The 23757-nt window shown below is 34.8% G+C and overlaps 5 protein-coding genes across 9 annotated transcripts; 1 reads left to right on the top strand and 4 right to left on the bottom strand.

Annotated features, from left to right (window-relative positions):
• Positions 1 to 500: 500 nt before the first annotated feature.
• On the bottom strand, positions 501 to 2132 carry LOC7480938 (myb-related protein 315). 2 transcript variants are annotated; one of them, XM_052455298.1, is made up of 3 exons: positions 1475 to 2132; positions 1246 to 1390; positions 501 to 1108 (listed from the first exon to the last, which is right to left on the bottom strand). In XM_052455298.1, the coding sequence occupies exons 1-3, from the start codon at positions 1605 to 1607 to the stop codon at positions 625 to 627; spliced, it is 762 nt and encodes a 253-aa protein (XP_052311258.1). In that variant the 5' UTR covers positions 1608 to 2132; the 3' UTR covers positions 501 to 624. The 2 variants fall into 2 exon arrangements, with proteins under 2 accessions (XP_052311258.1, XP_002311737.3); XM_002311701.4 differs by having other exon boundaries at positions 1261 to 1390; positions 1475 to 2125.
• Positions 2133 to 6209: 4077 nt separating this feature from the next.
• On the top strand, positions 6210 to 10300 carry LOC7494795 (protein TWIN LOV 1). 4 transcript variants are annotated; one of them, XM_024606583.2, is made up of 7 exons: positions 6210 to 7253; positions 7604 to 7811; positions 7899 to 7963; positions 8080 to 8159; positions 8445 to 8500; positions 8591 to 8654; positions 9654 to 9984. In XM_024606583.2, the coding sequence occupies exons 1-7, from the start codon at positions 6710 to 6712 to the stop codon at positions 9657 to 9659; spliced, it is 1023 nt and encodes a 340-aa protein (XP_024462351.1). In that variant the 5' UTR covers positions 6210 to 6709; the 3' UTR covers positions 9660 to 9984. The 4 variants fall into 4 exon arrangements, with proteins under 4 accessions (XP_024462351.1, XP_024462350.2, XP_024462349.2 ...); XM_024606582.2 differs by lacking the exon at positions 9654 to 9984 and adding an exon at positions 9991 to 10300 and having other exon boundaries at positions 6211 to 7253; positions 7604 to 7733; XM_024606581.2 differs by lacking the exon at positions 9654 to 9984 and adding an exon at positions 10015 to 10300 and having other exon boundaries at positions 6211 to 7253.
• A 1704-nt stretch (positions 10301 to 12004) lies between these two features.
• On the bottom strand, positions 12005 to 14319 carry LOC7494794 (probable carboxylesterase 11). The gene is made up of 2 exons (XM_002311700.4): positions 13606 to 14319; positions 12005 to 12847 (listed from the first exon to the last, which is right to left on the bottom strand). The coding sequence occupies exons 1-2, from the start codon at positions 14232 to 14234 to the stop codon at positions 12310 to 12312; spliced, it is 1167 nt and encodes a 388-aa protein (XP_002311736.1). The 5' UTR covers positions 14235 to 14319; the 3' UTR covers positions 12005 to 12309.
• A 1696-nt stretch (positions 14320 to 16015) lies between these two features.
• On the bottom strand, positions 16016 to 18065 carry LOC7494793 (probable carboxylesterase 16). Its single transcript, XM_002311699.4, has 2 exons — positions 17153 to 18065; positions 16016 to 16870 (listed from the first exon to the last, which is right to left on the bottom strand). The coding sequence occupies exons 1-2, from the start codon at positions 17776 to 17778 to the stop codon at positions 16333 to 16335; spliced, it is 1164 nt and encodes a 387-aa protein (XP_002311735.4). The 5' UTR covers positions 17779 to 18065; the 3' UTR covers positions 16016 to 16332.
• A 3281-nt stretch (positions 18066 to 21346) lies between these two features.
• On the bottom strand, positions 21347 to 23262 carry LOC7494792 (BAHD acyltransferase At5g47980). The gene has a single exon (XM_002311698.4). It carries the CDS (start codon positions 23132 to 23134, stop codon positions 21815 to 21817), a length of 1320 nt encoding a protein of 439 aa, XP_002311734.2. The 5' UTR covers positions 23135 to 23262; the 3' UTR covers positions 21347 to 21814.
• Between the last annotated feature and the right edge of the window lie 495 nt (positions 23263 to 23757).

Raw genomic sequence — 23757 nt, 5'->3', positions numbered from 1 at the left:
GGGTTCCTCTATTTTGACATCCCAATAAACAAAATAAACCTGCAAAAATCAAAATCAACGATGATTGATTTAAATGGTTTGATGATTGTGGTATAATAAGTTGAAAGATTGGATGGTAAGAAGAATTATAAGGATTTTGTTAAATTTAGATTAAAAAAGAAGAGAAAAATTCATTTTATTTTTGAGCTTCAATAAATAAAATAAACTTACAGAGATGATTAATTCAAGTGATTTGATATTTATTTCTTTTAAGTAATATCTCGAGTTTAAATCTTATAAATGAAGTACATTATTGTTAGAAGAGTTTTATTTTTTAGTGGACCAACCCGACTCGACTCTTAGATACCATGTTTAAATAAAACAAAAAAAAAACCTAAAGAAAAGGATTCATAGGAAAATGCTAAGGATCTTGTGTACGCATCATCTCATCCAAGACTAACTTCTTATATATAAAGAAGGGATGCTACACTTCATGCACATTCATCTTGATTTGTAAAGAATGCCTCCAAATGCTCATAAGCAAGATAGATATTATACATGTAATTACATGCCACCTCACATGAAAGGTGAATGATGTACATTGATCCACACTCTCATTGATGATGGTCAAAAAGAAATATCTAGCTATTCCAGATTACTAAAGCTGAGGCCATCCCATGAGAGCAAAGAATCCACATAAGTATCAATCCAGTAAGATTCAGAAGAACTTTCTTGTACGACATATTCATCCATTGATCTTGATAAACATGAATCGGATTGCAGGTCAGTGAGCGAGGGAAAGGTTGACCACCCTGCATCAGAATCTTCTCTCAGAGCTTTACTGGTATTGTGGCCAGAGCAAGAATGGTCGTGGTCAAGCCTAGTTTCTACCTTTGAGACTGGATTTTCTAGTAATTTCTGGTCTACGTTAATGTTGCCCACTACTTCTTTCATAGCTGCAAATGTGCTTTCTTTTGCATCGCAGTTGGTCTCAGCCTGCTCAATCGGTGGCTCGTGGCCTTGTGGGTCTACACCAAGTAGCTTTAGCCTCTTCTTAATTCTTGTGTTCCAATGGTTCTTGATCTCATTATCTGTACGGCCTGGGAAAAATGCAGCAATCTTGGACCACCTGTGTTTTTAAAAAGAAGTGATATCAATATTGTATTTAAGAGAACATGAATTAATTCATCGGGAAGCTATATCTCCTGATCATTACTCACTTGAAAAGCAAAGAAAAATGAACACAGAAATTAAGTAAGATGTTACAATAGCATGCAGAACCTGTTGCCCAAACGTGAATGAAGCTCAACCAGGTGATCTTCTTCGGCTTCTGAAAATGCACCTCTCTTGAGATCAGGCCTCAAATAATTCATCCACCTTAATCTACAACTCTTCCCGCACCTCAGCAAGCCTAGATATGTACTTCCAAGTTGTGTTAATTTCGATTATAGTAAATGTAAGGAAAACTAATGAATCATGACCTTGACATATGTACCTGCAAGTTTAGGAACATGTCGCCAGCATTTTATCCCATTACTGAGGATGAAGTTCATGAGCTTTTGATCCTCTTCGACACTCCATGTGCCTCTCTTCAATCCAACCTTGTCACAGCAAGGTCTCCTTCCCATCGCACTTGCAGTGGACAATAAAACTACAAGAACATACCACTGCAAGGGAGTTTGATCATTGAAGAGAATGCAGGGCCACAGCCCATAAGCCTGTTATATATAAAGTCAAGGCAAGAACACAAGGACACCATGAAGAATTAGTTTACTAACTACTTTATGAAACCAATGATTCGAGTTAGTAAAAACAATCTTAACAAACAATTGCAAGTGTCTGACACCTAATTACCATTATTAGAATAATAGATAGGTCTTGAGAGAAAGCAGATTGAGGCAAAGGGATTCAAACCGACGTGTGGGTCATTGCCATTTTAATAATTTTTTCCATCGGCACGCTAAGCACTTATCGAGTCTCTGATTAAAAAAGAAATGCATTGCCATGTATGAAAGATTCCTGCTGGCTCTTCTTTTTGCTTGTCCAGCTTCATATATGGGGCGCAACTCTCCTTTCACCCACTCGAGGGCATGTCTTCCACGTTACAATTTTCTAGGAAATGCTAGCCTTTTCAGCCCCACTTCTTTTCCACGACGAACACACACACACGCACATATGTTTGTCTGTTTCGCTGTGATCTTGTTTTGTTCACTTTTGATTCTGGTCCACTGTCTCTCTCACTTTGTTGGTAAAATTAAGAAAAAGTTTATACGAGGTTAATTAATTGTATGCTTCATCCCTTTACTGTTAACAATTTCTCAATGTGGTTCTTCTTTTATTTTTATTACGTCCACCCCTGCATTGATAGCGATGGACTTAATAAAAAAAGAAGAAGTAGAAGAATAACTACGGGAAGAACTTAAATTTCATGAGTTTAGCTATATTTAATATTTTGAATTTTAATTTTTTTATATCTTTTAGATATATAAAAATCATTTAAGGATCTATTATATTTTAAATAATTTTCTTTATAAAAAGACAAGATTCATGGACTATAAATACACCATGAAACCTTCAGAATAAAAATTCATAATCTTCATTTTTTATTACATGTATATTTTTATAGCATTTCTCTTTAAAATATTTTTATATTTAAAAAAATATATTTATTTAAGTATCGGAAATTCTCTATTTTTATCATAAGAAATCTTTTAGGGTTAAACAGTAGAACAGACATCTAAACTATGTTCTCCCTTATTTGCATGTTAAATTGATCTCTCATGTCATATTCCAGTGAATTTAACCCGATGGAGGGTTACCTATCTGTGTTGCCCTTGAAAAACTACAGTCAAGTAAAGCTTATACGTAAATTCATTTAGTTCTTCAGCTGTGTAGGTCAGAAAATGAAACAGTAGAGCAGAACTCGTGAAAATGCAATATTGCCTTGGAGGAGTCTCCAGAACTCGTGATCTAATGCTATTACCGGCTCCTCTGCACGCTCAAAGACATACAGTCACCTGTGTCTCTATGCACACATAACGCCTTAAATACTGTCAATATGCTAGCTTGGGCCACATATCAACACAGGTCATATATAGCAATTTTCTGGAGGAATATTAGGGTTTCTAAGAACTACTTACATTTCTGCTAAAAGTTTATAAATTCTCCAGTAATTCCCTTCCTCCTTTCCTGTAAGTAAAATAGATCACCGACTGACAGCAGGACAGAAAATGTTTCCAGGTTGATACAGTTCTTGGGTTGGTGGCTTAGTTTTTTCTTGTTTGATGAGGTATTTATCTAATATATTTGAATTTATTATCTTAACGAGATTTTTCGATCAATTCACGGAATGAGTTATGTAAATATATTAAAGATATGGAGAAAAATTGAAGAACATCTGCAAACCAATTGATAACAGTAAGATGAGTAACATAGAGAAGGTGGGCTTTTTCCAGCCCACATAGCATCTAGCCTATACAGCCTAAAACGAGCATTCTATGATAACGACAAAAAAAATAAAAAATAAAAAAGGTTTGGATCATCCTCACTCACACTTGGCATGTCAATCTTGTCACTAAAACTTATCCTTCAAGCCCCCACATACCAAAAGATATATTAAGAGAGTCTTTAACATTACGGTAATATTACGGTAATTGTTGTTTTTTAAATAATTTTTTATGTTAAAATATATGGTAATAATTTTTTTTATTTTTAAAAAATTATTTTTGATATCAGCACATCAAAACGATTCAAAATGTACAAAACCATATTAAATTTTAGCAAAAAAAAATTTAATTTTTTGAAAACACAGTTTACACCGTGTTCCCAAACATGTTCTAAAATATATTGATTGAATTTAACAAGATAGATTTGATCTTTAGATATTATCAAATTTTAAATTTGATTAGTTTGAATCTTATAAATTTTAGGATCAATGAAAATTTACATAGTTGTTAACTTCAAGATCTGTGAGTTTAGTTAAAGTACGCGCAAGCTGCCACGGACATTCATGTTAATAAAATATATATATATTGTTTGAAAAGATGAATTTTTAAGAAAAACTTATAAATTGTAGTTTTTTTAATGAAAATTGTATGTAAAACTATGAAATATATTAATTAACTAAATATTTTTAAGATTACAGAACGAACAAAATTGAATTTTAACTCCACGCTGCACATTTCAGAATAGATCCAAGGAGGAGACTCCTCCTATCTCTCTCTCTCTCTGTCTCCACGCCAACAAATCTCTCGTATTTATCTCATCAAACCTATTATTTATGGATAAGCCTCTACTTTTAATTGATGTGAGTGTTCTTACAATTCCACCTCAGCTTTTAAATAATTCAATTATTATTATATGTCAGTGTTGAGTTTCGGCATCAGAGCTTAAGATGACTTCCTCCATAAGACACGTAGCTAGGGACGGCGACGGAACGACTGCCCACTGATTTTTAAGCCAATCAGCGGTTCCATCTAAAACCTAAAAAGTTGCCCTGCCTGCCAATGCCCTTTAAGAAAAAATAAAAAAATCATGAAAGTTTCTGGTACAGCTTTCCAATTGTTTTTTTTTTAATATTTTTAATGTTTTTTTTTATTATTTTAATATATTATATAAAAGAATCTAAAAAACCCTATTTTAATATATTTTTCAAATAAAAAATTATTTTAAAAAATATCTTCCACTACACGTGTACACCAATCCACGTAAATCTAAACTCAACATTCCCACTCGATCCATGTCTGCCCCCTTTCGAGCTGAGAGATTAATTTTTTTCTAGTTTACTTTTTAGTTCCTAAGTTTTGGGAAAGTTGTTTAGGTCCTTATAACTAATATGTTATTACAAATAAGTCCTCAAACTAGATGTTTTATCCTCCTGGTTTTGGCAAAAACATTATAGTCCTTAGGGGTGATCATTTTCGGTTTGGTTCGGTTTTTATCAAAAAAATTAACCAAACCGAAATTTTTTTTAAAAAAAACCGAAACCGGGTCAAACCGACCGGTTTCGGTTCGGTTCGGTTTTTTAGGGCAAAAACCGGTTTGGCTTGTTTTTCCGGTTTGGCTCGGTTTTTTTTCCGGTTTAGGTTCCGTTTTTTGCTTATAAAACCGGAACCGAACCGGCCGGTTTTTTCAAAATTTTAATCGGTTTAATCTGTTTTTTTTTCAGTTCGGTTTTTTCGGTTAGTTTTTTTTCGATTTTCTCGATTTAATCAGTTTTTTTATTTTTTTGCTCATCCCTGATCCTATCAAATTATGAAGGATTCTAACAAGATATTCAAGTAGGCAATCAAACGTATTTAGAGATATATAAAATTGATATAAACAATTGTTTCTAATGCAAAATTGGCTCTACCGAAATAGTTTTGGAGCAGTTTTGACTTTAGAGGTTGGCCCTATTTTATTTTATTTTATTTTATTTTATTTTTATTTAGAGAAATAAAGCCAAATGAGTGAGGTACTCGGGTTAGCGGCTTGCCTTTACACATCACATCACATGTGCTTCTCCAGTAAAGTACTGAAAGATACTTTATAAAAATATTTTTTTTATTTAAAAATATTTAAAAATAATTTTTTATAAAATTTAATATTAATGTATTGAAATTATTAAAAAATACTAAAAAAATATATAATATTTTTTCAACGCAAAAATATCTTTTCAAGTTTTTTTATTAATATATTAAAATCATAAAAACTTAATATTTTTTCAAAATAAATACATTTTTAAAATGTATTCAAATGCAATTAATAACACAATACAAAACATGCATTTTATTTAGATAATGTTTGAGATTATAATAACGGTTATTTTTTAAATTGTTTTTTATTTAAAATAATATTTTTATTTTGATATTAATATTAATATATTAAAATCATAAAAAAACACTAGCAAAAACTATTAACCTCAATTTTTTTAAAATAAATATATTTTTTAAACGCATTCAAATGCAATTAATAGCATAGTACCAAACATGCATTTTATTTAGGTAATATTTGAGATTATAGTAGCGGTTATTTTTTAAAGTATTTTTCACTTGAAATTATATCAAAATAATTTTTTTTATATCAGTATATTAAAATAATATATCATAAAAAAATTTAAAAAATAAAGAGTTTTTATATTACAAATGCTCAATAGTTTTTTTAATTAAAATCTCAATACTTAGTTTTTTTTATAGAATCTATGCAAAATTATGTCCGAACATTTTACACAGTTTCAACCGTATCTTACAGCACTACCAGACAACCCTTGCCTGATACGGGCAGCCGGATTTGGAGTTGTGTTGCTTGCTGGAGGGCAGTAGTATCAACCTGACGAAGTAGCTGTCTGTTTCACGGCAGCTTCTCTTTATTGTCATCACATACACAGACTCTTCGACCAACAACAGCGATTGATTTTACCCTCCCACTCATCTTCCTCCATTCATTTATATATACTACAAGTTTCCCGATATTTTCCATCTCTCTCCCCGACAGCGACAGCACCACTAGTAGTAGTGCTGTTTGCTTTGCTCTTTTTTCCCCTTCACTCGCTGCTCTTCTGCTAGGGAAATCTCACAAGACACGGACTTACGTTGGCTTGGCTTTAACTTGGTTTTACTGATCTGAAATCTGTGTGTTCTCTTTCTCTGCCTGGTCTCAAAAATCCTAAAACAAAATCCCACATGGGATTGGGGCTGATTGGCAAAGCAAGTTGGATAAAGAAGAAGACTTTCAAGTCCCAACAATCAATATGGAATCACAATTGGCTCCAATTGAGCAATCCCTCAATGCCAGGTACTCTCTCTGGGTGCGAGAAGATCTCGATGAATTGCGTCACAATTTCACCATCACTGACCCCAACATTACGGGTCACCCTATAGTGTTTGCAAGCCCTGGGTTCCTTAAAATGTCGGGTTTTTCGAGAGAGCAAGTGGTGGGGAACAACGGCAGGATATTTCAAGGCCCCAAGACTAACAGAAAAACAGTTATGGAGATCCGGGAGGCAATTCGCGAGGAGAGGGCGGTGCGAGTTCGTTTGTTGAATTATCGGAAAGATGGGACGCCCTTTTGGATGTTGTTTCAGATGAGCCCTGTTTTTAGCAAGGAGGATGGCGGCGTCGTTCATTTCATTGGGGTTCAGGTGCCTATACGGAGAAACAAAAAATTAACTGATGATGGGGCTGATGCTGCTTGTAACGAGATTGCTTTTGGTTCCTGCAGGAGAGAGGTTTGCTCTGATTCTTTGGTGGAATTGACACGCGTTTTGGCATTGGATACGGATACCAATTGTAAAGGTTTGTTTTTGTGCAATTCAATTCAGTTTTATGAAGGTGATTTTCCACAGTTTTGGTCTGTTAGTCTTGTTTTTGTGCAATTCATTTCAGTTTTATGAAGATGATTTTCCACAGTTTTCGTCTGTGAGTCTTGTTTCTTGGACTTTAAGGCTTTGCACTGCTTGGGCTCTATAGTTTCTTTTAGCTTTGCCGTTACTGCAATTTTGATTAATAATCATCGTTCTTATTTCTTGCCCTGCAATATTCTTGTTCAGGTTACCTAGCTTCCTGATTTGGTTCTAATCCGGACTCTTCTCACTAGTAACTTCTGGTTCTGGCTTGGCTAACATTTTATTAGTCTCGATTTATAGGAGTAAAGATTGAAGAGTCATGCGAGGCAAGCGAACTAGAGAAGCAAAGAGCTGCAACTGCCATTAATGACATCTTGTCCGTGCTAACCGGCTGTAGTGAGTCAACTGGTAGAATGGTGTGTGGAAAAAGGTGCAGCTTACCGGCGGCTGGCCTCATTAATTCATCTTTAAATATATCTCTTGGTAGAATCAAGCAAAGCTTTGTATTGTGAGTTGTTGCAAATTCCTAATACGTCTATGAGTAGGAAATGTCTAGATGAAGATTTCTAATCTCTTTGTTTGTGTTCCTGCGCAGGATAGATCCACACTTGCCTAACATGCCTGTAGTTTACGCAAGTGATGCCTTCTTAAAACTGACAGGTTCTCAAATTTTATGAGATCCATATTTATGACATGCACGCGAACTATGTTTCAAGCATAAAAATCTGAACAACACAGGTCATGCAGGCACTTACGTCACTTCTTTCCTTCTATAGGTTATGATAGACATGAAGTGTTAGGACGTGATTGGAATTTTCTCAATGGAGTTGATACAGATTCCTCAATTTTGCATCAGGTATGAACTTCTTTCATATACTTGATGACATGGAATAGAGGTTGTTAATATAAGCTTGGCAACAGGAGAAGGGTTGGAGAAACATATGCCTGTATTAGCAAAGCCATCTGTACAAGAGCGTGTACACGGGTATATATAATCCAGAATGTGAAACATATGAGGAAAGAAAATGATCCTAAATAATTACATATTATCTCACAATGAGACTAGGCTGGATACCAGCTAAGATCTTACTCTTAACAGTTGTATTGACTGAAAAGTTTTGATTTTGCAAACTGTCCCCAGGTACAGGAAAGCATTCAGGTTGAGCAACCATGCACAGTTTGTATCTTAAATTACAGGTTCGCACTTGACTATTCTTTCAATGTGTTTGGGATGAACTGAATTTTGTTGATTGGTTCTAACTACTAGTTTTTCTTCTTCAATAATAGGAAAGACAAGAGTACATTTTGGAATCTTCTTCACATGTCACCTGTTCGTAATGCTACTGGCAAGGTACTTTTACATGAACAATTCAACCGATCTCTTGTTATCTTTCTTGATGTATGCATATACAAATATGACTAAGATATGGTGAACTTAACTATCAAAATTCCTTTGATCAAGCTTAGTCCTAACATATCTTACTTTCTCTAAAGAAGACCTATCACCTTATTCCTTGTTCTTCCTCTAGTCACTGGCTGTCTTTAGACCTGCTGATGGGAATTAATCTAGCATCAAGGTGAGGAAAAGAAAAAAAGAAAAAGAAAGACAGAAGAAAAACAGTATATCTAGTAAAAGCAGGTTGAAATAAGCACTAAGCATGCAACATAGATTGATGCTTATATGGTATTCCTAACCCCGCTCTACCAGCTGACTGTATCTCCAAGCTCTTTGAGAATCTTTTCTGTTTTATTTGTGCCTGCAATACCTTAAAACTAGATATGTATGCATTTTACCTACCACTGGAATCTTACTCCACTGAATGCATCCTCTCTCCTAGTTTTATGACTAAGCAGGATCTAAGCTTCTGTCTTTATGATAGTAGAGGAGATGTACTATAGATGATAACCTGTAAAAAGAATATTTTTTTTCAGAATCACTAACAGTTTTCACAATATATATCTTGTGGGTACAGCCTGGTCCTTGCGAATTTTAGATCATGATTCTTGGTTATATGGTTAGGTCTTGAACATGGTGAAAAATAGAAGGGCATCAAATAGTAGATCAAGTTAGAGGAAAACAATGGAAAAGATAGGCTCAGACAACTGTTTCATAAATGATCGCTTCCTTTGCTAAAGGAAACTATATTCTTTTTTGGAAAATTGAGTTTGTTCTAGATTTCAAGTTGTCGATAAATACTCGGGCCATGTTTTTGACCCACTTGCATTGATTGGGTTTTCATACATTTTTGTTTCATATCTGATTCATAGTTAATGGCAAAATTGTGCATTCCAGCAGATGCCAGAGCAAAATTTGAATATCGAATGCTAAGTTTGTAGGCCTGTTTTCTAGGTGTAAAATTCAAAAGGCTACAAGTGTGAGCTACTTATGCATGCTAGTTTCTTGCAAGCTGGAAATGGTAGTTAAGGTTGCCCAAACTTGTAATTGATTAGCAAACAGAGTGAGGAAAATTTCTTGGACTGCAGATAATTGTCACCTCCGTTTTGTTTTCTTCATATTATGAATGGCAGAGCCTGCATGATCTAGGTCAATCTTCATTCTTGTTTTGCCTAGTACTTTATTTTGTTTGTTTTTCCCCCGCTTCCATCAATCAGTATCCAAGCTTTAGAAGACAAAAAACCTGAACGCTTCATGCAATATCTATCTCACTGTGCTTATCGATGTTCAGATAGCATACTTTGTGGGTGTTCAGATGGAAGAAAAATGTAAGAGCCAGGACAGACGTGGGCTGAGTCCTGAGATTAGGCAGCTTGGTGCTGTTGGTGCAGTCAAGGTAGCTGTAAGGAGCTTATCGATAAGTGCTAGCTGCTCCAGGTCATCAGATGGTTTCAATAATCTTTGAAGCTGATTGTTACATGGTCCATCTTTTTTAGTTTATAATTCCGTGTGAAGCTAGCTGTATAGAATGAAATTAGGGCAATAACTTGAGGCACTTGTGGACGTTTTTGGATGTATGAAAATGGTTCCTTTATGTGAAAGATATCTTGAAAAGTCCATCAGTTGCGGACATGGTGATCAGAGTTATGGACACTTCTAACCCAACAATTATGTTCTTTTAACAAGAAGGTTCAACGCCTTCAACTCGCTCCCTAGAACCTTCTCCGATTCAGAAAGATCTGGCGCAGAGTCTATTCCTAAAAGATCTGAATTCAGTCGCTGATTGCAATACTCGATGCTGCTTTAATGCTGTCTTCTGTATCTCCTTCTCGTCTTAGCAGAGAAAGAAGGGAGAACAGAGGCGATTCAATGGCGGAGCTGGAACAATATTTTTAGGGGGGGCTGATTACAAACTCAAAATATGATCACAAAATTACAATATACAACTTAATAATTGAAAAATCTGAACACAAATTATTGAATAAGAATAGTTTATTTTTTGGTAGATAAAAAGGCTTAAATCAAGAAAAAGATTTGTTCAAGTGAATAATGAAAAAAATGCTCGATATATAAAAAAGTTCCGTCCAATTTCACATAGAACAAAACTATCAGTTTTCTTTCTTGTATTGAAGTTCGGTACCCAGAAAGGATGGTTAAGCTTGGAAAATAATAATAGGCAGCAGATATAGAGCAGTCAAATTACATTCTTTTGAATCTACTATGTAAGGTTTTTTTTTTTTTTGACTGTGCTTGCGAAATATCAAATATGCAGTGACTGTGGCTCTCTTCATCCAGGTCATCTGCTGATACACAGACATGATCAATAGACAAAATGACCTGCCAATCAGTAGCTATTATTCTGCAATATTGCCTAATTTAGTCGTGATAATCTGCTTGCACAGCTATAAAATGCTCAGCAGAACTGGTACAGGGCATGCTATCTTAAATTATTAATTAAACAACCTTGCACCAACACAATCGATGTGGACAACATACCATTACCAGCTAGGCCCCAGCAAGGCAATATCTGCATCTTAAGTGCAGGAAGCTTGCACAAAAGTAACTGGACTACGAGAATTCATCAAATTTCCAATCATCCTATGTGTACAGTATATGTATTAGCATTGCATGTAGAGCCAAACAAAAGAATGTTCCTCGTTCTTTTGATTCTTTGAAGAAAAAAAAGATAAAGGCGTGATAGATACATGAAAGAGTAGAAAACACTCACCCTTACTCTCCCAAGAGAACAGTCCTGCTATGGCCACACACTAGAGAAAACTGAGAAGCGAGAACACTGGCACGTTGAGTTTCCAGCACTAAGCAATTGAGGAAGGTTCGGTGAGAACCAAAAGCATTTAGAGGACAGCAGCAGAATAGAATGATAGAAATCAAAAGCTGCATTCCCGTTCAAGCAGAGTAATGATAGTAGCAACTTTTAGACATTGTCCATAGCAGTATACACTCAGAAAACTTGTGGTAGATACAAGAGAGGGCCCAGAAGTTTTTTTAAAAAAAAATGGTGACACAAAAGAAATGAAGTTCGAAAGGAAGCAATGCTTAGGAATGTGTTTTGCTATGAAAACACCACCAGCGTTTGATTTGTGATGCAGAACTGGAAGGAGCACAGAACAAGGCAACTCCAAAGACAGCAGGAAGGAAACAGCGTACAGAGATAATACCAAAGCCCTATGAGCATCTTCAGAGACAGAGAAGGCCAACAAATCCAGGAAGACAAGAGGCGTGGCAAGAAACTGGTATCAAGGTATCACTGCAGTGCTACTGTTTACATGCAAGCGGCCTGCAAATGGGCTGGAAAAGTAATGTTCCCGGTATATCTATGAATAAAATTCTCATCAATATCCAAGCGAGTCCTACACTCAGACAAACAATGACTTTACAATAAGAGAGAAAAACCCTTTTTCCTAAATACAGAACTTGAGAAATGGAATAGAGCCAGAAGCTAATCCTCAGTATACAACAATGCTGCTTATCTCCAGGGGGGAAAAAGAAAAAGGATAGGAAAAGAAGCAGAAGATCATAAAGAAGATGACCCCGTATCTATTGAACAGCTCTTTCCCCTTCCAGCTCACTTTCTTCTTTTCAGCTCCATTCAATAAGAAAACTCATGGCCTCGGAGTGATATGTACTTCTTGACCCATATAGAGACATCCTCTGCACATACCCGGGCCTGTGGTGTTTGGAGAAGCACATCAAGAGTAGCAAACTCATGCACACCATCCTTATAATCAAGAAGAGGTGCATCTACATTAACTTTCCGTAGTTCTTCAGAGTAGGCAATGGCTCGATCTCTCATAAAGTCATGCTCTGCCACAACTGTTAGAGTCGGGGGCATGCACTTAAGAGGTGGCTGCCTCCCAGCAATAAGAGGATTAGCAGCTGGGTGATCTAGGTTGAACTCTTCCTTAGGTAGAAAGAGTTTCCATGCCAACATGCACATGGTCTTATCATAGAAATATGAGCTTGCAAGCTTAATCTCAGAATGGGTGGGAGTGCTTCCGATAAAGAAAGGAAACATCAAGATTTGTGCCACCACCTTAACTGGATCCAATCGCTTCCCAGCCTCTACAGCCTCTCTTGCCACATAATCTGCTATGTTTGCACCAGAGCTCACCCCAAGTAATACACATCTGCTCTGGTACCAATACAAAGTCAGGGGAGACCACTTCATTAAAACAGAAGGAAAAGGACAGGCCTTGAAAAAATTTAAAGTGACCAAAACGAAGAGAGAACAGACAACTATGTGCATATATAATGATGGTGATATAATTAGAACCATGTAGCCAGAGTGATTTTCCTGAACCAGCATGATTGTGAACAACTTAAATTTGGTATAAAGATGGATTCGTCTAACAAACGACAATCAAATAGCTTCAAGAAACTCTTCTTACAATGAGAATGATACGACAAGCATCATCACGAGTTTTCGGTTCTTAGGGGAAATCCTGCCAAAAACACTTGGAAAATTTACATGTATTTCAGGTACAGAAGTAATATAGCCACTGGATCCATCCAATTGGGCCAATACCATGTAATTTTCTCCTCTTCAATAAAATCAGATCCCCGTTGTACAACATACTCCAATTTATAAATTAGATCTACATTGTATCATGGAGCTATTTACAATTGATGGCATGAGATCTTTTAACAATGCTATAATTAGATCACTCTCTCCTGTAAAACTCCCAATTCTCTTCAGAAATTTAACAAAACCACATCCCCTGTTCCGATTTCGTGTTGCCATACTCTCAAGCAACAAAACAATGCATAAAAAATATATGGATTAATAATTAATTAAATGAAATTCAAAGCATACCCATTTGCACACAATGCTTAATAGACAAGCAAACTCAATCTCCATAGGGTGAGAAAACAACAAAAAGAGTACCTGGAAGTATCTCCATGAGCAGCCAACCAGGGCTCGACCATGGAAGCCCCAAAGCTATCAAACATATGGCTTTGAGCACCCACTCTCCCACAAACAGCCAAATTAGCCTGCTTTGCTAACCAATTCAAAACCTTGAAACCATCTTCGAAAGCCCCAGGATACTTGGTCTCTGGTGCCAATCGATACCCAACAGCCACGACAATCACATCACACAATTTGGCTATTCTCCTGCAAAACGCATCGTTTCCTACCGACTCATTGCTCCCGCTGACAAACCCGCCTCCGTGAAACTGCAACATCACCGGCAACTTCCGGTGAGATTTTCCTTCCGCCGGAGAATACCCACCGTAATTGGTAATTTGATAGGTAGAAGACAATGAGGAGGTGACAGCTGTATCGGGAAGGAAGATCCGGAGAGATAGAGAAGAGTAGGGGTCGACATGTATGTCTTTGGTGGCGACACCGTCGGAAAATGATGGGTTACTAGCTGCGATGGATTCGCTGGGCCGAGAAGTTATGCCAAATGGGTTGGGTTTGGTGGATTCAGGGGTTTCGATGAGGCTTTGTAGGAGGTGTTTTTGTTGATATTTGAAGATGACACTGTAGAGTTTTACAATTAAGTTTGGCATCTCTACAGAGAGAGGAGAACGCCGGGATCTGGTTTTGCTGTTGATTAATGAAGATGGAGTTGAGGAGGATGATGATGTTGTTGGGAGAAGGGGACAAATGAATTTAAAGTCCTTCAAAGTTTGTTTTTATTTCTTTCAGTCCTTAAATCTTACTCAATTTATCTATTGAGTCCATCTCATAAAAGTCATAATTATTATTTTAAAACAAGTTATATGATGGAAGGATCGGTCCAAAATTTCTTAAAAAAAACTAAATATAAAACAACACTGTTTTAATTTTAAAAAAATTAATATATTTATATTTTAATTAATTTAAATAACAATTATTATCACAACATAAGAAGATTGTTAATTTTAATATGCTCTCTAAAATTTCTTTTATTTTTAAAAAAACCTTTTTTATGAATTTTTTTAAAAATAATTTTCTTATAAAAATAAAATAAAAACATTGAAAGATTTCGGAATATATATATATATATATATATATATATATATATATATATTGTGTTTGCTTGCTATTTACTCTCCGGATCTTGCAAAACACAAATAATGTGAATAATTTATATTTTTATTAATGTATGTATAGTGGATGGTTCTTGTACTTATTTCACGCTGATCATCATACCAACACGCAAGGAAAAAAAAAAAAAGCTTCCAAGAAAGATGGCGCCATTCAATAACCATATATCCAAGCATTCTCACATTGAAAAATCAGTTGGTTTAATCGGTGGAATTACTGGTTCGGAGGGCAGCACCGTCTCGAGATATCACGGTGTTTTTAAAAAATTTAATTTTTTATTTAAAATTATTTTTTTTAATTTTTAAATTATTTTAATATACTGATATTAAAATTTTAATTTAAACTCATCCAATCTTTGAGAACATTAGTGCAGAATCACGGGGGAAAATTTTTGAACCAGAGAGTTCACGACCTTTACAGCCAGGCCACCGATCCTTTATCTCTTGATGTTCCCATCTTGGCGAAATTAAGGGCCTGCAATGAAGTTTTCTTCAAGGATAATGAATGAAAAAAAGCCTATTCCTTAGCATCTCTACAGCATGAAGCAAGGAAGATCCTGCATAGTTTTGTTAGTGATTTAAAATTGCTAGGACCCAGGGGTGGTGGAGTCTCCAAATTAGAGGCAGAAGATTTACATGGATGGAGTCTTGATCTAAAAGCAAAATACATGGGGCTTTCATTTACCCCAATTGGTTGCGATCCTTTTCCATCTCTGAATCACTGAGATTTCAATAAAATCTTATGAGATCAGAACCCTATTTTATGCGTTTACATCCTCAGAAATGGGAGCCTAATGTTGGCCCGTGGATGCATCCATTTCTATATAGATGATTGAAAGCTGTTTCTAAAGACGACATGGTAGAAGCAAGCTCAATGAATAAAAATGGCGGACTCCATTTGGCATTCTTCAAAGTCGCAGCATAACTTTGTTCTTTGGCTTCAATATGGATTAAAATATAGGTAAAAGCAGTGCTAATCAGATCACCTCTGCATTCACAGTTACTGTGTATGTGGCATAGGCTATAAAATGCATCTGCTAAACTGCTCAAGGAAACTCTGCTGTGTAAACTAACATGTATCATTCAAATATGTTGACACAGTAAGAAGCTCCATTGGCACCAGCAAGGAAATATATGCATCTGCATCCTTGCCGGGCAATGTAGGCACGGCTGCGGTGCAACCAGGATTGCACCACTCCCACGTTTCCAGAAGCAGGCTATGCTGGATTCATGCATGGAACCTCGAACAGATCAAACAGAACTAAGGTGAAAATTTATGCCATTCATTTCAATCCTACATGTACAATATTATGAATATCGAAAATGGAAACAAGAACAGAAGAAAGCCCCTGATATATTTAATGGAAAAAATTCCATTGAAAAATTTGAAAAGCCTACTATCAGACAAACACTCAGATAATTTACAAGAAAAGAAGAACAAACCCTTCCTCCCAGGTCCTAAATAATCAACTAATTAGGCTAACCAGCTGGAAGCTCTTGCTGCTACTTGAATATATTAAGCAGCTCTTTCCTCTCCTAACCTCTCCATTCTTTTTCTATCGTTTTGGCTTGTATTTATTTAATAAGAAAACTCATGACCTTTAAGGGATATATACTTTTTGACCCATATAGTTACATCCTCAGCACATACCCGAGCCTGTGGTGTATGGAGAAGCACGTCAAGTGTAGCGAACTCATGCACAGTATCCTTATAATCAAGAACAGGTGCGTCCACGTTAACTTTTCGCAGTTCCTCTGAGTAAGAAATGGCCCGGTCTCTCATAAAATCATGCTCTGCCACAATTGTTAGTGTTGGTGGCATGTACTTCAGAGGCGGCTGTCTTCCGGCAGTCAAAGGGTTGGCAGCTGGGTGATCCAGGCTGAATTGTTCCTTGGGTAGGAAAAGTTTCCATGCCAGCTTGCACATAGCCTTATCGTAGAAGTATGAGTTTGCCAGTTTAACCTCAGAATGTGTGGGAGTGCTTCCAATGAAGAAAGGAAACATGAGGACTTGCGCCACCACCTTGACAGGATCCAATAACTTTCCAGCCTCTACAGCCCTTCGTGCCAAATAATCTGCTATGTTCGCACCAGAGCTCACCCCAAGCAATACACATCTGTTCTGATATCAATACCAAGTCAGGGAAGACTACTTCATTAAAACAGAAGGAGAAGAGAGCTATTGAAAAATCTTAATGTCACCAAATTGATTAGCTATATTTATTTTTGTAACTTTTGGACAATCTTTTACCAGGTTACTAGAACAGAACCAACTTGTAATTAGTAAATTAATCAACAAAAACAAATTGATGAGTAAATAAAACTCAAAATCAATGTGATTTTTTCATGTTAATTATATGCTTGATGAACAGAACAGGCAAGTTAATCCAAGTGGATACCTGGAAGGATCCCCATGAGCAGCTAACCAAGGCTCGACCATGGAAGCACCAAAGCTATCAAAAATATGGCTTTGAGAATCCAATCTTCCACAAGCAGCCAAATTAGCCTGTTTTGCTAACCATTTAAGAACCTTGAACCCATCTTCAAAAGCCCCCGGATACTTGGTCTCTGGTGCCAATCTGTACCCAACAGCCACAACAATAACATCACACAGTTTGGCGATTCTCCTACAAAACGCATCGTTTCCTACCGATTCATTGCTGCCGCTCACAAACCCGCCACCGTGAAACTGCAGCATCACAGGCAACTTCCGGTGAAATTTACCCGGGGGAGGCAAATAGCCGCCGTAATCATGGGTTGAAGGCAACGGGGAGGTGATAGCTGTGTCAGGTAGGAAAATGCGGAGGGAAAGAGAAGAGATGGGGTCGACATGGATGTCTTTGGTGGCTACACCGTCAGTAAAAGAAGGGTTGCTAGCGGCGATGGATTCGTGGGGTCGGGACGATACGCCAAATGAGTTGGTAGGTTTCTGATCAGTGAGAGAAGATAGAGAAAGGGTTTGTAAGAGGTGTTTTTGTTGATATTTGAAGAAGACACTGTAGAGTTTCACGATCAAGTTTGGCATCTTTACTACTGTAGAGAGAGAGAGAGATAAGAAGAGGATTTAGGTGGAGACTCCCTTCGGCCACCAAGGAAACGATTGAAAGAGTTTTTACAAGTATTTCATTTTTTTATTTTCATGGAGCTCACGCCGCCATTGATGATGTGAGAAAGAAAGAGAAGAGAAGAATTCAATTCAAGATTTATGCATTTTCAAAGCGTGTGAGAGACTAGAGGACATGAGAAGGGTCAGAGAGACAGAAGCTTCTGACATGATACAGTTTCAGGTTAGGAGAGTGGTTAACTTGATTGCCTCCATTTGAGAAAAACAAAAAAAAAAAGTTTGTGTTTTTCATTGGTTGGTTGTGCATTCTTGACCGCTTGTTTGGTTTTGTTTTACATGTATTATCTGTGTATTGTAATAGAAGTTGTTTCTTTTTTTTAATATATTATAATAATATTATTTTCTTAATTTTTTTAATATTAGTATATCAAAATAATTTAAAACTTTAAATAAATTAATTTTAAAAAAATATTTTAAGTTTTTTAAAAACACTGTTTTTGCTGCGAAAAAACTTGCTTTTAGCATGAATTTGCGTGTGTTTAATATTGCGCGGTGTTATATTTTAAAAAAATATTTTTTATTAAAAAATATATTGAAATAATTTTGTTAATTTTTTTTAACATTAAAACATTACAATTATGAGAAACACTAAATTGATTATTTTAAAGTAAAATGTATTTTTAAAACTTTTAAAAAACAGAAGATATTACTTTGTAAAAATAACTTTATTATTTTTACTATTAATAAATTAAAATTATTAAAAAATATATGCTTTTTGAAAATATAAATGCTTTTAAAAGACATCTAAACGCAATTCGAAACTCACTCGAAACTTCGTTTGTTATTGCAGCTGCATGCAGAACCAAAGAGTCCCGGGAACGAAGCAATTGTGCTAGTTGGAATTTTATTTTGGATTTTTCAATCAATGGGGGCAAAAAGCCAAAAAGCTGCTAACTTTTTTTTTTATTTGGTGGGCCATAGATAGGATCCTGACAATTAGTGTTGGGAAAGACATGCTGGCGGGTCAAGGCGGGCTAAATTCGTCACGCAATCAAGTCCTTATCAGCAATAGTGGCCGGATAAAGTATTATTTATTAAATTAAATTAAGGACCTATTCTGAATTCTTTTAATAAAGTATTTGTTTTTTAATGCTTCATTTTATCCTATGTTATTATTTTGTTTTAGATAATGATACATAAAGTATTTATATTTTGTGGTTTTTTTAGACCCTTCACTGATTTTTGTTTTTCATTTAAGTAACTATACTTATAAAATTTAATTAATAGAGTACTTTTTTATTTTTGTTAACACATGCCAATTAACTTTTTAAATAAACTATATTGATAATATTTTATATTCTATTTTATTTAAAGATAATAAACACCGGGTAAATGAAGATATAAAGTTTGTTTGTTTTTGTTTTTTTAAAATATTTTTAAAAAATTCAAAATTTTTATTTTTTTCTTTACTTTAAATTAATTATTTTTTGGTGTTTTTAAATTTTTTTAAGGAATTAAGAAATAAGTATTCTTATAAATAAATCTTGAATATATTTATGAAATAAAAATAATTTCTAAATAACTCTGCTATTAAGTTTTTAAAAGAAGTTAACAAATAAGTCCTGTTGGGCTAATTAATGTTTCAGAAAGTCTTGGATCCACTTTCAAGCTCTTCGAGGACACAGATGGGCTTATTTAAAGCCCACAATGGGCTAAGAAGGACAGGATGGGCTAGAGAGTAGAGGCTAGAGCGGTCGCAAATATCTCGGAACACTGGGGGAAATGGAAAAACCCGAATAGTCCCTTTGTTTCGATTAATATAGCAAAAATGCCCTTGTGAGAAGGATTTGTAAAGTTCTGCTTGGCAAAATTTAATCAACCCAACCCAGTCAGAATTTAATTAAATGGTAAGATGAATATCAAAATAAGAGTTTCGAAAATATTAAAAAAATAAAAAAAACCAAAATCTCTTAAGAAATAAAAAGTTTCAAAAACAATTAGCGTATGAAAATATAATAGTTTTTTGGGAAAAAAAGTAAATATAAAGAATTTTAATTAATTAAAAAATCCAGAAAAATCATTCACTAAAATTTATAAAAATATTTAAGAAAGAAAAGGTTAAAATCTAGGAAAAATAATTGAAAATTTCTTAGTGACTAACATTTTTAAAAATGCTTAAGGGATTTAAAAATCAGTGTTTTTTAGAAAACATAAAAACGCTGAGGAATATCCGTGAAATAAAAATAAATTATAAATAACCCATATATTAATTTTTTAGTAAAAAAATATAATTAAAATATCTTGAAAAATAATAGCCGTTAGTTTTAAAAAGAAGTTGTAAGAAAATCTTGATTTTTGAACAAGAAACTTAAATTTTTAAAACGTTTCAGGAATAATTTTGTTGTTTGAAACACTCAAACCAGAAAGTTTTGGAAATTCTTAGCCGTTGTATTTTGTGAAAATATTTTAAAATAATTAAGAAAAAAACACTCTGAAATTCACAAACTATAAAGTTATGAAAAAACAATCAAGAAATAGAAAATTCCAAAACTTTGGTGATTTGATCGAAAGCTTCTACGTATTCCAAAAAAAAATTATTATAAAAATATATTTTTATGTCTAAAATACCCTCATACCAACCATGTCCTTGCATGTTCAAATTTAGTTTTCACTGCATCCCTTTTATGCGTTAGGGTGCAGATTAAATAGATATTTTTTTGAAACATAAAAAAATATCTAGATATTATTAATATTTATTTAAAAAAAATTAAATAAAAATATAATTTGATGTGACCTGATCTACTTGATGGATTTAAAGATAAATTAGATTATCAGTAAAAATATAGTTTAACTCGCAAAAATTCAAGACAACTTTTTTTTAAAAAAATATTAAGACGAAAATATATTGGATCGACTTAAGTTATGAGACCATAATAACTCTATACAAAGCAAATTAAAATAAATTATAAATTTCAATTCTCAATCAACTCAATATTAAATGATAAAATTAAAAAAAAATCAATTAAAACAATGACCCAAATGAACCGAGTCAACCTGCCAAACCAACAACCCAAATCCAAATCATAAGGCTAGAATAACTCCATAGAAAGTAAATCAATACAAATTATAAAACCTAATTTCTATTTCATCTAATATTAAATGATAAAAAAAACAACATAATAAATAGACCAACTTAACCCGAATTAACATGACAAACTCATAACCTGAGTAATGAGATATGGAAAACCTTAAAAAAATTTAACAAAAAAAATTGACTTGGATTAACATGAGTTAACTTATTAAACTTGCGATTCAGATAATGAGATTAAAATAATCTATAGAAAATGAATTAAAACAAATTATAAAACAAAATTCTCAATAAACTCATTGTTGAATGATTAAATTAAAAAAAAATCAATTTGAAAAATTAATACAATAAAATAATTTAAGTTTACTTAAGTTAATATGTAAAATCTATAACCTGAATAATGAGACTTTAATAATCTTTAAAAAAAATATAAAAAATAAATTGAAATAAATTAAAAGGTTTAATTGTTATTCAACCCGAAATTAAAAGGATAAAATAAATAATAAAAAAAATCTTAGCTCTAAAATATAACAACATCCAAAATTAAAGTTCCACCAATCAGCCTATCACTTTACTGTCATTACGGACGGTTCCTCTTTTCCAAAAAAAAACTACAATTCAAACGCAAGATCCTTCCTCATCCCCAGCTTCTGGTCATAACTAGTATTATTCGTAGTATTCTTAGTATTCTTAGTATTATTAAACAGATTGTTGACAATGCTCGTTGGCCAATGACTAGTAGTTGTAACGACAAATCTTCAACTACTCAGTACTCTCCAGTCTCATCCCAAGAAACCAACCAATCATACACAAATACACACACAAAAGAGAGGAGACGATTAGTATCCATGATTACACAGACTGAAAACCACCATAGACAAGAAGAAATCAAAGCCTGTTTTGAGATATTTATAGAGAAGACATGGGCATGATGAGGTCTGAGGCAACTGGATCAAAAGAAGCAGCTGCGAGCAGCTCTCGATCACGTTCAAAAAAGGCCATGTCGTCTTCAGTTAAAGTCACCCAAGCCTCGATTCCTTTACCATCTTTAGCGTCCATAATTGAAGCCACATTCTTGTAAGCCCCAGTAGGAATGGTTACCCAGGTGGGCTTTCCCCACCCAAAATCGATACCGTAAAACGGGAGTCTGCAGAAACTGGTGCTTACATAAAAGTCTACAGTACCTTCTGGAAGCATGCTTGCTGCCTCTTGGAATGATTCACAAATAGCCATGGAAGCCTTATCTTTTCCAAGTTTCTTCAAGTAGTTCTCACCAAAATCTTGCAACCCTTTCCTTAGCTGACGAACCAGGCTTTGCAACTCAACCTCGCATTCTGTAGCACATGAAGCGAAATAACCCGCGAGGTTTCCAATAGTGTGTTCAGGCAAAGGACGCACCATTTTCTTGCGTAAATTCACAGATTGTGAGAGAATAGAATATCTTAAATGCTCTGAGTTCGATCTTGCGGCGTTCATTGCGCATTTCCAAATCAGGGCTGTTACAGCTTCAACTCTTGTTGGACATGTCACGCTTTCACTGACAGCTTTAACCTGAAGAGCAGCAACCTTGGAGGCATCAAGGACAACTCTCTTTGTAACGCATCTGTCACGTATAAATTCGAGAGCTGCAGGCCTTGCAAGCGGTATATTTTGCGGAGGAAATACGGATGATGCGTTGAATAAAGGAAGAACGGTACTGTCGCCAGAACGAAAAGCCGCAGCTGCCCAAGCCTTTATGAATGTGCTAAAGGTAACCGGATCAGCTACCTTGTGAGAGATGCAAACTCCAATCGCCAACCCGCCGCAGGCAAAGAAATTTGCTTGAACAAGCACTAGACTACCCGTGAGTTCCTCTGGCGACTCAATCTCAATAGGAATGAGTTTTCTTATCACCTCAGCATCAGGCTTTTCAAGAAGCTTGGACAGAAGACAGCTGACTCGTGCTTCAACAAAAACAGCTCCAAAATCGTTGCATTCAATAGAGGCATCATCTTTGATTCTGCCAGCAAGTGGGTAGAATCGGGATAAGGTTTCAGACAGTGATCTCTTTAGCCGCTCGGATTTGTGAGCAACCGTGAATTTCTGCTGGAAGTTTGAGTAGAAGAGAACCAGAGGTTCGTATGCCACAGGAGCAAGCTGATCCAGAAGGCGAAGGTTAAACTCTCTTAGGTGATCAGGGGTTGGCGAGGATGGTTTTACGGCTTCTCTCGTAATGATCTCGACAGCCATCTTGTTCTCCTACAGTTTCCCAACAGAACTAAGTAGTAGGAGTGCTAATTTTCTCACTCTGCGTTGGAGGCAGGGAGAAATAAAAAGGGATGAGGTGCAGCCTGGGTTCTGATCAGGTTGGCCAGCTCAAGAAAACAACGTATACCTACTGTGACGATGAAGGCTAAAAAACTTATCTCCATCTGGCTTATCTATTAATTAATAATTAATCATAATAAGCATATTAAGGAACAGCTAACTTACGATAACTTCTAAATGAACTTTATTACAATGAAAAATCTTATTTTATTTAATTATTATTATTTTAATAATAATAATTCAGTAGTCTCATCGTGTTAAAAAAATTGAAACAAGTTTAATATATTTTTATTTTTAAGAATAATTAAGTTATTTAATCATGTCAAAAAATTTGATAAGAAATATATTTGGAAATAACCAATTGATTATATATATAAAAAAATCATATTATTTTTAATAGTAATGTTATTAGGTTTTTTTAAAATGGAAAAATAATTATTTTATTGTTACATTCTCCGGTGCAATATAATGATTTTTAGGTTTTTTTTTTTAATTTTAATTATAATCCATGCATCAAAAGAAAAAATGTCAGGATCGCTTGCCAG

This window comes from Populus trichocarpa, chromosome 8 (assembly GCF_000002775.5).
Source record: "Populus trichocarpa isolate Nisqually-1 chromosome 8, P.trichocarpa_v4.1, whole genome shotgun sequence".
Classification (NCBI taxonomy): domain Eukaryota; kingdom Viridiplantae; phylum Streptophyta; class Magnoliopsida; order Malpighiales; family Salicaceae; genus Populus; species Populus trichocarpa.
The sequence above is the reverse complement of the archived record's forward strand: the minus strand, read 5'-3'. Positions and strand labels throughout refer to the sequence as shown.

What these genes read in the sequence shown, in the direction of transcription:
- LOC7494795 (XM_002312611.4), top strand. Translation starts at nt 6,710, where the DNA reads ATGGAATCACAATTGGCTCCAATTGAGCAATCCCTCAATGCCAGGTAC. An exon ending in TGCCTTCTTAAAACTGACAG is followed by an intron (nt 7,964 to 8,079) that starts GTTCTCAAATTT and finishes TTCCTTCTATAG; the next exon opens with GTTATGATAGACATGAAGTG. An exon ending in GTTTGTATCTTAAATTACAG is followed by an intron (nt 8,501 to 8,590) that starts GTTCGCACTTGA and finishes CTTCAATAATAG; the next exon opens with GAAAGACAAGAGTACATTTT.
- LOC7494794 (XM_002311700.4), bottom strand. Translation starts at nt 14,234, where the DNA reads ATGCCAAACTTAATTGTAAAACTCTACAGTGTCATCTTCAAATATCAA. An exon ending in GCTCATGGAGATACTTCCAG is followed by an intron (nt 12,848 to 13,605) that starts GTACTCTTTTTG and finishes GTACCAGAGCAG; the next exon opens with ATGTGTATTACTTGGGGTGA.
- LOC7480938 (XM_052455298.1), bottom strand. Translation starts at nt 1,607, where the DNA reads ATGGGAAGGAGACCTTGCTGTGACAAGGTTGGATTGAAGAGAGGCACA. An exon ending in ACATGTTCCTAAACTTGCAG is followed by an intron (nt 1,391 to 1,474) that starts GTACATATGTCA and finishes GTACATATCTAG; the next exon opens with GCTTGCTGAGGTGCGGGAAG. An exon ending in AACAGGTTCTGCATGCTATT is followed by an intron (nt 1,109 to 1,245) that starts GTAACATCTTAC and finishes TTAAAAACACAG; the next exon opens with GTGGTCCAAGATTGCTGCAT.
- LOC7494792 (XM_002311698.4), bottom strand. Translation starts at nt 23,134, where the DNA reads ATGGCTGTCGAGATCATTACGAGAGAAGCCGTAAAACCATCCTCGCCA.
- LOC7494793 (XM_002311699.4), bottom strand. Translation starts at nt 17,778, where the DNA reads ATGCCAAACTTGATCGTGAAACTCTACAGTGTCTTCTTCAAATATCAA. An exon ending in GCTCATGGGGATCCTTCCAG is followed by an intron (nt 16,871 to 17,152) that starts GTATCCACTTGG and finishes ATATCAGAACAG; the next exon opens with ATGTGTATTGCTTGGGGTGA.